General features: G+C 36.5%; 2 protein-coding genes across 2 annotated transcripts in view; both read right to left on the minus strand.

Annotated features, from left to right (window-relative positions):
- LOC104135854 (radial spoke head 10 homolog B2) overlaps nucleotides 1-472 on the minus strand; it is a 16,773-nt gene extending 16,301 nt beyond the window's left edge. Inside the window, 1 exon segment of the mRNA XM_035889266.1 lies at nucleotides 419-472. The gene's annotated coding sequence lies outside the window, so the exon portion shown is untranslated.
- Nucleotides 473-872: 400 nt separating this feature from the next.
- The window catches only part of PMS2 (PMS1 homolog 2, mismatch repair system component), a 13,588-nt gene continuing 1,039 nt past the window's right edge, over nucleotides 873-13,421 (minus strand). The window contains exons 2-15 of the mRNA XM_035889222.1: nucleotides 13,072-13,300; nucleotides 12,404-12,490; nucleotides 11,202-11,304; nucleotides 10,272-10,455; nucleotides 9,624-9,791; nucleotides 8,146-8,243; nucleotides 7,279-7,378; nucleotides 6,917-7,001; nucleotides 6,268-6,420; nucleotides 4,338-5,250; nucleotides 3,306-3,473; nucleotides 2,727-2,827; nucleotides 1,637-1,806; nucleotides 873-1,256 (exon numbers count right to left, since the gene is read on the minus strand). Coding sequence (XP_035745115.1) covers nucleotides 1,113-1,256; nucleotides 1,637-1,806; nucleotides 2,727-2,827; nucleotides 3,306-3,473; nucleotides 4,338-5,250; nucleotides 6,268-6,420; nucleotides 6,917-7,001; nucleotides 7,279-7,378; nucleotides 8,146-8,243; nucleotides 9,624-9,791; nucleotides 10,272-10,455; nucleotides 11,202-11,304; nucleotides 12,404-12,490; nucleotides 13,072-13,300 — 2,703 coding nt within the window. The 3' untranslated portion in view covers nucleotides 873-1,112. The remainder of the gene's footprint in view (nucleotides 1,257-1,636; nucleotides 1,807-2,726; nucleotides 2,828-3,305; nucleotides 3,474-4,337; nucleotides 5,251-6,267; nucleotides 6,421-6,916; nucleotides 7,002-7,278; nucleotides 7,379-8,145; nucleotides 8,244-9,623; nucleotides 9,792-10,271; nucleotides 10,456-11,201; nucleotides 11,305-12,403; nucleotides 12,491-13,071; nucleotides 13,301-13,421) is intronic.

A 13,421-nucleotide genomic window follows, 5' to 3' on the forward strand; every position in this document is an offset into this window, starting at 1 on the left:
GCTTCGAGTCAGGAGGCGAACCCCGCAGGGAAACGGCCTTGGCCGGGTTGGGCTCGTTGTACACAGAGGAACCGGGATGGGAAATCCCGGCTTGCAGGCGTTGCCCGTGTTCCACACAGAATTTATTCGCGGTACTGGGCCCGTTCACACCCATACGCGTGACAGCTCCAGACAAGGCCTGTTCGGCTTCTGCCCAAGCCCACCACCACACCAGCCACGCAGCCCGCAGACACACCGCTCCGTAAGCGCCCAACAGAGGTGCTAAGGGAAAGGCATCAGTAAAAACAACGATTTTTCTTGGGTCAGCTCCTGGTCCTACAGAAATGGAAGAGCTTAGCTCTTTGTTTTAATTGTTTTGTGATTCAAACAGACAATTTACTAATGATTTTGATTCTACCAAGATAGAATTAGGACTGACCTGACTGGCAGTGCCTGGTGAGGCAGCTTTTTTCCATTCAGCCTCAGAGAAGGAATCCCTGCTCTTGAAAAAAAAAAATATGTTTGGGAAGAATGCTAATTAAAAGTAAGTACGCCAGATGAATTACTCTATTCAAGCATTAAACATGGATGCCAGTAAGTTAATAACTAAATGGAATATTAATGCTTGAAGTAATTATCTAATGAAACCCAGCTTTAGTGCAAGTAAAAAAAAAAAAGTATTTTCACTTGTATATCATTTACATTTTCTTTAAAATTATCATATACAGGATGTATAAGCGTAGAAAGTTAATATTTGTTTTATGGCATTACTAGACACTTAAAATTCATATTCCACTTAATTTTAAGAATCAGTGCATTTGCTATAAATGAGGTTCACCTACTCTTGACCTTCTATGTAAACATTTATTTTTTAAAAGTCTTGATGGCAAAAAATAAGTAACACACAGTAATTCACAAAAAAAAGAAATGTTATTTACATATGGATCCCAGTATGTTGATATTGTTGACTTGATAGGAATAACAATGAAACCCTGCTGAATGCCTTTAAGTGTTATTGCCTTCAAATTTGAAGACTGGCTAAAATTTTTTTTACTCAAAATAAGAGAGTCACGATAAAAGCTCAAAATACTGCCATGAATTAAAATTGGAAATGTTAATAAACAGAAACTGACTTATTCTGCTGAAATCAAGTCTAAACTGACTATGTGTCTCATAGTAGGCCTTCCATGGGGGCAGTTCCAGGGATGCTCGATCTCACCCATATGGGTGATCAGTTTTCTCATTTCCTGCACATTCAGTGCGGTTCCAATCATCACCTGCAGGCAAAGACAAAAAACCCAATTATTATTTTCTTTCTCCATACTGACAACTGACAGAGGTAAAAGCAGTACTTTGGCTACCGGAGCAAGTAAATACTGTGCAAGGCATTAAAAGCAGGAAGACCTACAAGATGAACAGAAGACAAAATACAGCTAAGTACGTTCCTAAGTGCACTAGTTTGAAACGAAATAAAAAAACATCAGAAATTTTTCCCAAGTTACACTAGACGAAAACACAAACAACAAAATGAAGGATATTAACTGTTGACACTCAACAGTAAATAAACTTCCCCTGCAACGAAGATAGCTACAGCCACCTATAGTAGAACAGAAAATATGGTATTTACTTGAAAACAAGTGTCAAGTGCTATACTTACAGACTTTCTGCAAGCTCGAGAAGCAAACATCTGTCTGACCCTGGAGGGCCTACACATGACTCCAGGGCAGTCACTTAACATGAAGATCAGCTCATCGATGTCTTGTGGACCAAAAGTCCAGTTTTTGCTTGTTGGCAATGATATCAATTTAACTCTTTGCGTTACAGGAGCTGAAAGATTTGCAATAATTAATAAAGAAACAGAGCACTACAAGAAATTACTTTTTCTTGAGAAAAAATTGAGAAACTGCTTTGATCCACTGTGATCTGCAAAAATGCTAAGGTTTAAATTCAGTCTTTTAATGGATGTTATTAACATCCAGTGGTAACTATGGCAGATATGCTTTTAGTGTTAATAAAAAAATTCCTTGCAAACTTAAAAGCAGATCTAATTTCTGACAAACCCTTCAATTTCAAAGAACAAATGGTTTATTCCAACTATTTGGAGGTTATGTCACTACAAAATAATTAAGGATCTTTGTTCGTAAGAGATTTACAATTAATAGCATTTTAGACAAAAATTGGAGATTCTGGAATGAAGAATATGGAAAAGATCTGTAGCGTCTTCCCAAATACCAAAGCGGTAGCACTTCCATTACCCTTGCTGTGTACAGAAAACAATAAGGAGCTTGCAGGTTTCGCAGGTTGCTCAAAAGTACATAGCAAGTCAACGCTAAAGCCATAAGGAAAACCAAAGAACATTATTTACCAATGGTACCTATTAATTTAAAATTTCTATATTTATCATTTGCCTGCCTCTAACCCTGCTGGGACCAGCAAGTGTACTAATAAACCAAAAGGATTTTGATGTAACACATCCAGAAAATACACATCCACTCACACAGTCAAACGGTGACTCCAAAGAGTCTTCAGAAACTTCTGTAAAAAGCTGGTGAGATAAATACTCTACAATGTTCCATTAAATAGCGAAAAGAGACCACAGAATCATAAGTCTTACAAACCAAACAAACCATGTATTGTAATGCATATTATTTCAGTGTTTCTGATAACTACCAAAAGGGATTTTTACATAATAGATGAGATTAAACTGTCGAACTTCTTTACTTCAAGCAATTCTTGCCCAAACTCACCATTTTCATCTATGACAAAATCAAACCCATTTTTTCTGAATATTTCCAGGTTTTCAATCAATACAGTTTCATTTACAGCTGTTAAATTGAGATTTTGAGGCCTGGAAAACATAGAAAAATATGGTATTGCATAGGTACATGCTGCAGGCCACTTAAGATAGGTTTCAGAAGCAATCTACAGATACTAATACAGAGCACTCTTAAAACATTTCACTTCCCTTTGTTTAAAAAAAAAAATTTCACTACTGAACAGGTCACTTCCAGCAGAGTTAAGTCAGTTGGGCAGCACTCCCTGCTGCGATAGCAGTCTCCAGTACCCTCGCTGTACGGCCATGCTTACCAAACTGCTGGTTGCCACATACGCCCACTGCAAAATCTGTTTGACCACTGACTCGCTGCATAGCTACAACTCTATCTGTGGAATTTAGTTTTCATGTGAAGATTGACTCTTTGAAACAAAGAATATAAAAACGACTTTTGTCATGTTTTGAACATGTAAAATGCTACATGATCATAGATGTCCTTCTGAAACATTGAATTAAATTAAAAAATTATCGTTAAAACACTGAAAATACTTACACTATCAGCTTCTGACCTTGAAGAACCGTGTGTTGTTGTAACATCTCAAAGTTGTATTTCTCATCAGTAGCATGTTGGTCAATTATGAAAAGATCGGAATTCAGCTTTGCTATTATAAACCCTAAATTGAACTGGCCAATGATTTCCATTTTTGCAAACATTTCTTTACTGTATATAGAAAATATAAACATATTATAAATTATGTTATTATCATGTTAAATTGTAAAACTTAAACCCATCTTTTTTTTCCCTTGCAGAACATACTTCACATTTAAAAAAAAAAAAAAAAAAGATTTTTAAATCTCATTTAAGCAGGATATGAATGTGGAAAAAATATAGTTAGCTGGAATCTGCTACTGACTGATGAGACCATTTCTCACACAACACAATCCATCACTAAGACAGGACTTGTTCAGGATTCTCCCATTTTAAATACAGCCACTGGCGACAATAAAATTAGAAACTGGTAGCATGGTGATAGTCCAGGTGAACAACAGTGAAGGCAGCATCACAGTTTTGAAGTAAGGCAGCTGACATATTTGCCGTCTTTTCACAATTAGAAGGCTTTTCCAACACTTTTTAAAATCCAAAATTAATGGATCATATACTTTTACTGCCCAGTGACCACCTGAACTTAACTTACTTTCACAGCCATGTCTCACCAAATTTCAAATTTGCATGAGGAAGAAATAGGAGTCATGGAGTCTTTTCAGAGTATTCTTACCCATCATGAAATTTGATGTTTCTCTGACTACACTGCAAATTTACAAGTCTGAACTCAGCCAAATCTATGGTGTTTGTGGCCACCTTTTTACTGTCTTTTTTCCACGTTCTATGTGCACTTAGTTCAAACAGCTGTTTGTCAGGTAAAATAACTTGTCAAATGGACATTTTAATGGTGTAAGTTAAATAAAAGATATACCCAAAACTAACAGGCAGATGTAAGCTTCTGGCCCACCCCCAAGACAGGTCTTCTATTTTTCCTTAACTATTTTTATTAATGAATACAACACGTTAAGAAGGTGAAAATACCTGATCTCTTTTCTTAATTCATCTTCTGCTACTTTATTTTCTCCAGGACTAATTTTTGCTTTAAATCTTCTGTAAGTCTGTGTTTCTGTACTTTTCTGTTGTTGCCGTATTACCTTTTTTACCTTTTCTGCTAAAACCTTCATAGAGAATTCAAGTGGCACGGTTTTCTTTTTAACTTCCACCAGTACGTCAACACTTGGCATACAGTTCCTAGTATTCTTCACTTCAGGACATTTACCTGCCTTGAAGTCATCTGCTTCACTTTTAAAGCTTCTGATTTTAAAACATTTTACTCTTGGGGAAGAACTATTGTCTTCTTGAGATAACTTATTTTGATTAGTCCAGTCATTCACTTGATTTAACTTATGTTCAGTGCCCAAGACCTGAACATCACAGTCCAATGATTTCTCACTACATCCAACAGTTTTAAGACATTCATTTTGAAGTTGTTCTTCTGTGCTATGGAATTCTTCTTCAGGAGGATTAATTACACTTTCACTATTGACGCAGCTCCCAGCTTCTGGTGTACTACATCCGGCATCCGACTCAGAAGTGCTACAGAATCCAGAATCTGCATTATCTTCTAATTTTCTCAAATACCTGCTTGGAATTGACGTCTTTGAGTCCATCTTACGAGAACTCTTAGACTCCTTACTCAAGACAGCCTTTTGAGTCTTTACAGTACTCAAAGTGGTATCAAGCAACATCTGTCTAGGAGAGCTGTGCTGCTGTTTTACCTTTTTAGGGCTTTGAAAATTACTCTCTGTGGTTTGATGGAGAGAGAACGACTCCCTTAATCTGGCAAGAGTCATTATTCTTTTTCCTTCACCACTTGGATTTTCAGTCTCAGAGTCAGGCACCACTTCTACCTGAGGCTTTTCTGTCTCTTCAGGAAGAGTCTTCTTCAAGTTGCCTAATAAAACCAGAATACAGAATATTTCAAGATTCTAAGTTAGCTGAAAACATGAATTAAATTATGTGCTTCAGTAAAGGGAAAGAAAAGAGACTGAGAAAAATAGCAAACTCCTCAAAGAAGCCCTTAAACTTCAGACAATGACTGAGTATGGGGCTGAAATACATTAATATCCAACAGACAAGCAGTTACATCTGTAAGAAACTTAATGGCACTTGTGTGAATGAATCTGTAATCTCTTTTTAAACTGGACCAGCAATCAGTCCAATCAACATGTTTATTTATGTTATCAGAAGAGTTTAATGACTGAGTGACAATGAAAAGTGAATTGCTCTTACACTTTTAATGGTCACTGTAAAAGTCTGTTGGCAAGGTGCTAAGAAGCTGGCACAATAGATACTTGTAGTATATGTGATTTGAAGATAATTGGAGGACTTCAGCCTCACGGGATTGCCAGTCCGACATGTATTTTACTAAGGATTAATTTAAATAACAGTAGGAATCAGGCTACAACTGATTATGTACATCAGTAAAAAAGGAAATTAGAAGGGTTTCTATTGAAAGAAATTAGGAGGATGAGGTGGTGTTAACACAGAAAAGCTATTTTGAAAGATTATACAGTCACAAGAGAATCAGCAATTTCTGTAGGTATCACAGAAGAATCAAAGTTCAAAAAAATCCAATGAACTCATACTCAAATTTCAGGTTTTATTTATGAGACGTTAACCATTCTTTCTCAAGGACATTTAAATAAAGGAAACACAGATCTCTTCTGCTGTCTTCGAAGAAATCTTTTTCAAGCATTATCAATTAATTTAGTGTTAATTTTTTCCCCATAAAGTTGACCGTAAATCACTTAATAACTTAAAGCCCTCCTTTATTATTTGATGCCAATAACAATCTTTCAATATAACAGCCATTTTTTAAATTTCTTCTTTGGGTTTTTAAAAATGCATTATTCCATTTTCAATTCTCTACCATATATCATACACAAAACTTTCATACTTTGTGACCTACCTGCAATGTCCAGGAGTTTCTGATTGACATTCAGTTTGTTAACATCACTGCCAAACATGTCCATCAGAGAAGTTTTCAAAATTGCTAATAAAAGCTTTTCCTCCTGAAGTAGGATTTGCCTTTTGTCTGGAGTTACATTGATGTCAACACACTCTGAATAAAAGAGACAGACACCCTGATTATAAATGAAAAATTAAAAATTAAAAAAAAAAAAAATCCACCCTCGCATCAAAGTTTTCTGCCCTTTCACCCTCTGTTTCTTTTTTACAGGATTAAAACCAAAGCCACAGTTAACATTCACAGTACATCTGCAAATTAAACTTCTAACTTTCTCAACATTCCAGAAAACAGAACAGAAGCTAATTCTGTGCAATAACATGATATGAGTTTTCTTGTATTTAAGCTAACCACAAGACTGCCTTTTCCTCATTATTTGAGATAAGTTACTTTTGAGTATAGAAAAAGAGGTGGAAAAAAGTGGAACCACCTCTAGGACCCTCTCTCTCCTTCACCAACTGTACATCAAAAAATTGCCACAGCACAGGAAGTCATACAGATAAAAGTTTCAATATTCTCTAAATAAATACAATTTATTCTTCAATAAAGTTATGGCCTTTACAGAAGTTACTGAAAATTATTCACAACTTACCAGAATCTACACAAATGTTAAGGACAACAAATGGATACTGGTGTTTATTGTGTACGTGATAAACTTCATTCACAAGCTTGACAACCTGCAGAGAAGGTGAAAAAACAATACATGTTAGTACTAGTATCTTCTATTTCCCACCAGTATGTGTTATTTAATCTGCCTGAAAACAATTAATCTACTAAATCTTATCTTGCATGACTGAGCTTTTGTTCACACAAATAGACACAATGAAGAAAAAAACTTGAGACACAGGAACTCGCAGCATCAAGCCACAAATATACTATCAGCTACTAATCCAGTGGTTTTCAGAGATTATCAAACAAGTTAGTGCTGGTGATGTTAGAAAATAAAAACCTCACCTTTGCTGGATCACAGGGACGTTGGTTGATAAAGAAAAACTGTCTGTCTGTTGTACTCCTTCCAATACCATGATCACAACGAGAAATGAAGCCTGTAATACTGTTGAAAAATAATATAATAACAGTAAGGTAAAATGAAAGAGCAAAGCAAAAGAAATTTTTCTGACTGAGCATATTTAATGGAAGAATATTTTATAAGGGGGCTAAAAGAAACACTATTATACAGCATCAGTAAATATGTATACATATTTCCTTTCCCAGTTCTTTCTCTGACAAAGGCTAGACGTTCGGATCCAAAAAAAGGCACCTGAAAAAGTAACTCACTGATTTCAAAAGAAGTGGCATTTGTAATTTTTCTACTCTGAAAGCAGAAGAGAGGTCAGTTGTGAACTGCCATTGGTCAGATATTGATGCATCTATTTGTCATTCTCATGTATGGTGAGAAGTAAAAAAAGTACACTTTAAGAAAGGAAAGGGTAATTTACTTACACAAAATTATTCATATTCATCTCATACAATTTCTCACTACTGAAGAAACACAGGTATAAACAACAGATACAATTCATCCAGCCAATTATTCAGAGCGCTGACAAAGGCGACATTCAGCAGATTACAGTAACTTACAACTAACTAGGACACAAGGAATGGTAGATTTGCTCTTCCCACTCATCTGACTAGCAACATCTTAGTCCTGAATTAACTTTTTAAAATCAAGTGATGATCTTTCCCAAACTGTATACTAATATCTGCTACGATGTTACTATTAACCACCACACTCTGTTTTTTCATTTGGTTGTTTGGGTTTTTTTTAATTTTGGGCTATGGTAAAATGCTACTCACAATACTGGTTTGTACTTTTCTAGTTACCTATAAAAATTCTGTGCCATGTCAGTGGCATTGAGTCCATATTCTTCACAAACAGCCTCACTAGGAGGTAGCTGAACAAAAGGCATGAGGCTCTGCAACTGGAAAAAAAAAAAAAAGGAAATGAAACATTAAAGATGTATAGGTTTTTTCCTTCTATTCTATTATTTATTAGCCTTAAAATCCATTTGATAAAATGATGGTTTTTTCCAATTTGGCTGACCAAGTCAAATACTTGAAGTACTCAAACCTACTAGAAGACAGTAGCACTGCTTACAGAGAAACAGAAACAATGCCTTAATGAATGGCTGTTCTCATCCTTTGATATCACTACTTCTGCCTTAGTTATTTCACAGACCCTTACTTAAAAATGTACGTAGACAGAACAACAAAGTGGTTGACACAATTTGGACTCTCCAGCTACATACATGTGAACTAATCAAGATTTATAGAGAAATAAAAGGCAAGAAGAGGAATAGAAGTTTTGTTTGAAAGAACAATAAAACTATTAGGAAAGATAGGTTATTTAAATCACAAGCTGCCAAAGTACAGATATGTTTACCACAAACATTTTCCCAGTCATGCAACTATTATTTTTCTGTCATTAAATCATCTCGTGCCGATTTTACATTTAAGTAAAAAAAAATTACATAAGCAGGCTATAAGCTAAACATTCTATTCAGATAACAGTGAATTCTCATCTATGCTTGTTGCTACGTGGCAAGACAAAGTTACATCTTTCATCTAGTTTCAGCCACAGCATGAACAGGCTTTGAAATCTCTACGTGGGCACTGTGAAGGGAGGAAGTGCTTATCAACAACCAGCAGCTATCAATTACTCAAAATCCCTGATGGTTGTAATATGGTTGTAGGAAGGATGTTTTTATGCTTTTTTTCATCTTTGCTTTTTTCTAGAGGATAACATTATTTTCATAGCTATTATTTAGAAAGCATCACAGTCCGCACCTCTACAGGGGCCAACTGCAATCTCATTTAAAGGTTAACCAGAACACTAATGAAACTCAGTTTCATGGGAAGAGGTTGTGAAAGCTAGAAACACCTCAGTTTTCTGTTCCCCATTTAAGACTTTCACATCACACCATTTTCAAGATTTTTTAAATTGCTGGTTCTTGTGAGATACAGACCTTTGTGCCCACACTGTTTTTCAAATGCAAAAGTCTTCAGAGGCTTGCTGGCACAACAGCTCATAAAACTGGCTTCAGAGAGATATTAAGCAGTAACCCCATCTCCTAAATAATTTCTCTTCCATTGGACATCTCTAAGCAGATTTAGATGCTTCAGGGGATTCTGTGGAGGCTGCACTGCTTCTCCTTTTTCAACCCGTAGGGTGTGCTAGAAGTCAGCACATGCTCCACCCTCTTTTGGTTTTTAAAGGTTTCCTACATTCCCTCTATTTATTAGATATTAAAAATCTCTCTATACAGCTATATTACCTCTCTTTTCAATAGTAACAGTAATACCTGTTTTTGCCCAAATACTGCTCCAATGTTTTCCTTTAAACTAGGACTTCCAGCAGTGGATACCACAGAGCTTTTTTTCCCTTGGCCAACTTGATTAGTGCAGTTAATCCGCACTCCTTTTGAAACAATACAGTATGCCTGCAATACCTGGACCATTTTTGCATATTCCTATTAAAGAAGAAAGAAAATTCACATTTATATGAAATGTCTCTTTTTAAAACAAAAATGTATACACAAAACATTCAATATTTGCAGGTAACGCAAAAAGGGGGGGGCATTTAATATTTTTTTTAAATCTTTACACACTAAATGAATAAAATACATATGCGAAAAATAGTGTCTTTAAAAACAAGCAGCATTTTACAAGATTGATATTTGGTCCCTGATTTTAAAATACACAAAAGTGATCATTATATCAATTCTTTACAAAATCTGAAAATTCGAGGATGTACCTTTAAAACCACTCATTGCAAAACAGAAGAGTAAAGCATACAGGAAGACTGTTGTTTTATTTGATGAAGATATAAGACAGGCATGAAATAGTCTGACATGATCGATGTATTATACAGAGAACTGAATATCATTCAGCAGTCAATAAATTCTGGGGTATGACACTCCTCTAAATTAATAATTTCTGATCTAACCTACCTTTTTAATGTTTCTTTGAAACTCCTTATGCCGCACCGGCAAAGTATAAAATAACTGCTGTATGTTAACAGTCGTTCCTTGTTGTCGTGGAAAAGGAGTTTTCTGAGTAATTTTGCCATTGTGATCAAATACCAAACGAGTCCCAACTTTTGCAGACTTATGACAGGTAAAAATGGTAACATCACTAATGGAAGGAAAGAGGCAACAGAATTACTCACTGAGCACTGTATTTTCTTACCCGTTCCTCACAACCTAATCAGGCACAGAAACTACAACACTATTCATTTAATTAAAACTAACTCTTCACCACAAACAACTAAAAACAGACCTGAAGAGTAGTGTAACATTTTCCTAGCTACAATGCAAACATTTTTGTTTGTATCCCTTTCATTCTTCTCCTGTAAAATGCTATGTTAATGTATGGTTTTGTTGGACACGACATTCCTCACACTAATGCATAACAGCAGAATAATCTTGATGCACAGAACTGTGCACAAAAGCTGTGCCATTTCAAATGTATAGTTTGTCTGGGAGGAGTTTAAATACAATTTTAATGAATTACAGCCTAGCAAACACAGCACTTCGATACTATAGTGCTTTACATCAGAGGATCAAATGCTTATGCAAGCACACAGTTCCATACTGCAAAGATTTGCATACTTAAGTAACACTGTATTTTGCACATAAAAGGACCAGTCACGGGCTTAGAATCATAGAATAATTTCAGATGCTTAGAATCATAGAATAATTTTGGCTGGCAAGGACTCAGGATGTCATGCAATGCAACCTATTGCTCAAAATTGACCTAACAGTAAGGAACTGGAAGTTTCCAAAGCCTCATTTTATCAGTAACGGTAAACTGAAAAGTTGGCTTCGGTTATTTTTGTGCATATAGTAACTTTATACTAATAAGAAGTTTAATATTAATACCTTAATGCACACAGTGAACTCAGAGCTTCACCTCGAAACCCAAATGTTTCAACATGTATTAGATCAGAAAAATCTTGTATCTTTGATGTATAATGTTTCAGAGCTGGAAAAAGATATTTAAAATATATATTTCACTTCAAAGTGACATTGGTCTATGCAAGTGGATTTTGCATGCATATCAAGAAGAAGTATTATTCATTGTATTTTACAAAATTATTAGAGACAAAATATTAAATACTTAATGTTTCCTTTCCCCTTTTCCTATAAGCAAGATCTCTTTAAAATCCTCAGATACACCTGTTATTCCATGCTTACACCCCAAATTCATACAACATTATTGGTATATGCATTACAAGGTGCCCCAGAGCCGTACACAGTACCTGCCTCTGCTACTGAGGTACCGTCACAGATTTTGCCCCGCAAGAAAACAACTGCAGTGCTGTGCTGTGCACAGTATACAGTGGACAGGCATAAGCCTATTCCACTATAACCACGGCTGAGGAGGACTCTCTCTACTCAGTCAGTGCAGCATTAGTCACCAGGTGACAAACTGACTTAGTAGCAGCACCCCTGAACTTTCCCTGTCCTGGAACAGTAGGAGAAAGAGTTTCTGATGTACCACATACATACTGTGAACACACAAAGTTACTGAGTAATAACTTCTGGTGAAAGAGGTCCCTAGTCATTATTATGAAAACAGAAACGTGGGTATTTCTGTTGCAATGGCTAGTTACATTTATCACACAGTATTGTTTCTGTTCCCATTTTGTGCAATTTAAAACTAGCAAATGGAAAATTTGACAGTCAGGCATGCAACGCCAGCTCATTTTCAGTAAATATTTAAGTTTATAATTTACCTCCCAAAAGCAGAGACCTTCACAAGGCTTGACTCCTTCAACAACAACTGATGACTCAACATGAATGAATCTAAATGAACATTTATAGGACTTTCTCTTGTATAATTATTTCTATTCTTTGTTCCACTTAAATAAGCAATCAAATCAAAGACTACTTACGAGCTACAAAAAGTACAACCACAACAGCACTACAAGAGGCTCAGTCGAGTTTTGCCCGTCTCGCACACATTATGTAAAAGCTGAGTATCCACTAAAAATTATTAAACTTAGGAAAAAAGCAGCTTTCTTGCTCAAAATATGCTTTAAAAATGTTCAAATATAAATTATGAAAAATGTTTAACTTACTCAACCCTTCAAAGTTTTCCTCTTCCACTCCAACTCCGTTATCTGAAACCTCTATCAGTTCTACTCCATGATCTTTAAGTTTTATATCTACAAGATTGAATGATAAAGTCTTTTAATTCTGTACGTTCATACACAGTATTCAGTATTAATTTTGTACTTGAAGCAACTTTACTAGGTAAGTTTTCCATGTCAAGTTTGAACAACAAAAAAATCCTCGTAACTGTCAAAAGTTAGGGCAATCGAATGCAAACCAGCCTGTATTTGCAGATAGTTCAGCTTCCTTGCACATTTGACTGAACAGAAGTTTTCCCAGTTGTAACAGCTCTCATCCTGGCAGCTCTGGAAACCACAACCCTGCCCTGACTGTCTGCTAGCCTGAGGCCACTGGTCAGCAGGGCCTAATCCCTACTGCTGTATAGGCCACGTACCTTTTTTAGCAGCAAAAAGGGCCACAAATAGAATAACAGACAAAATCACATGTTTCTAGGAGCCCAGCTAGAGCCTGGGAATCAAAATGCTTTATTTATTTGAGGTGTAAAAATCACTGCAAACCTGTTTGGCCCAAATAGGAAGTATTTGCACAGACCTGTTGATGTGCACCGTTTTGAGGAAAAAAGTACTTTATAAGTCTATGAAACTTTATGAAATTACGATGAAAAGAAGGTTACCAATGTTGGTAGCTCCAGCATCCAGGCTGTTCTCCACCAACTCTTTCACAGCAGTGCCAAGATTCAGTACAACCTGTCCCGAACAGATCCGATGAACGGACTTACGGTCGATGGGCTTGATGGCTTTGGCAGGCTGCAGGCTTGAAAGAGAGGGGGGACAGGAAGAAACATGGTAGTGCGAAGCAGGGGGCGAAGGCTCCCCTCGCCACGCCTCGCTCCTCCGTTCCTCCTAAGCGAGGGCAACCAGCAACCGGGGCGAGGCGGGGGGGTCAAACACCGATACGCCGGGCGGCCGCACCCAAACGCGGAGCGCTCACAGGCTTCCCCGAGCGAGCCGGGCGGCGAGGCGG

Source organism: Egretta garzetta, unplaced genomic scaffold, assembly GCF_000687185.1.
Source record: "Egretta garzetta isolate BGI_Z169 unplaced genomic scaffold, ASM68718v1 scaffold292, whole genome shotgun sequence".
Taxonomy (NCBI): Eukaryota; Metazoa; Chordata; class Aves; order Pelecaniformes; family Ardeidae; genus Egretta; species Egretta garzetta.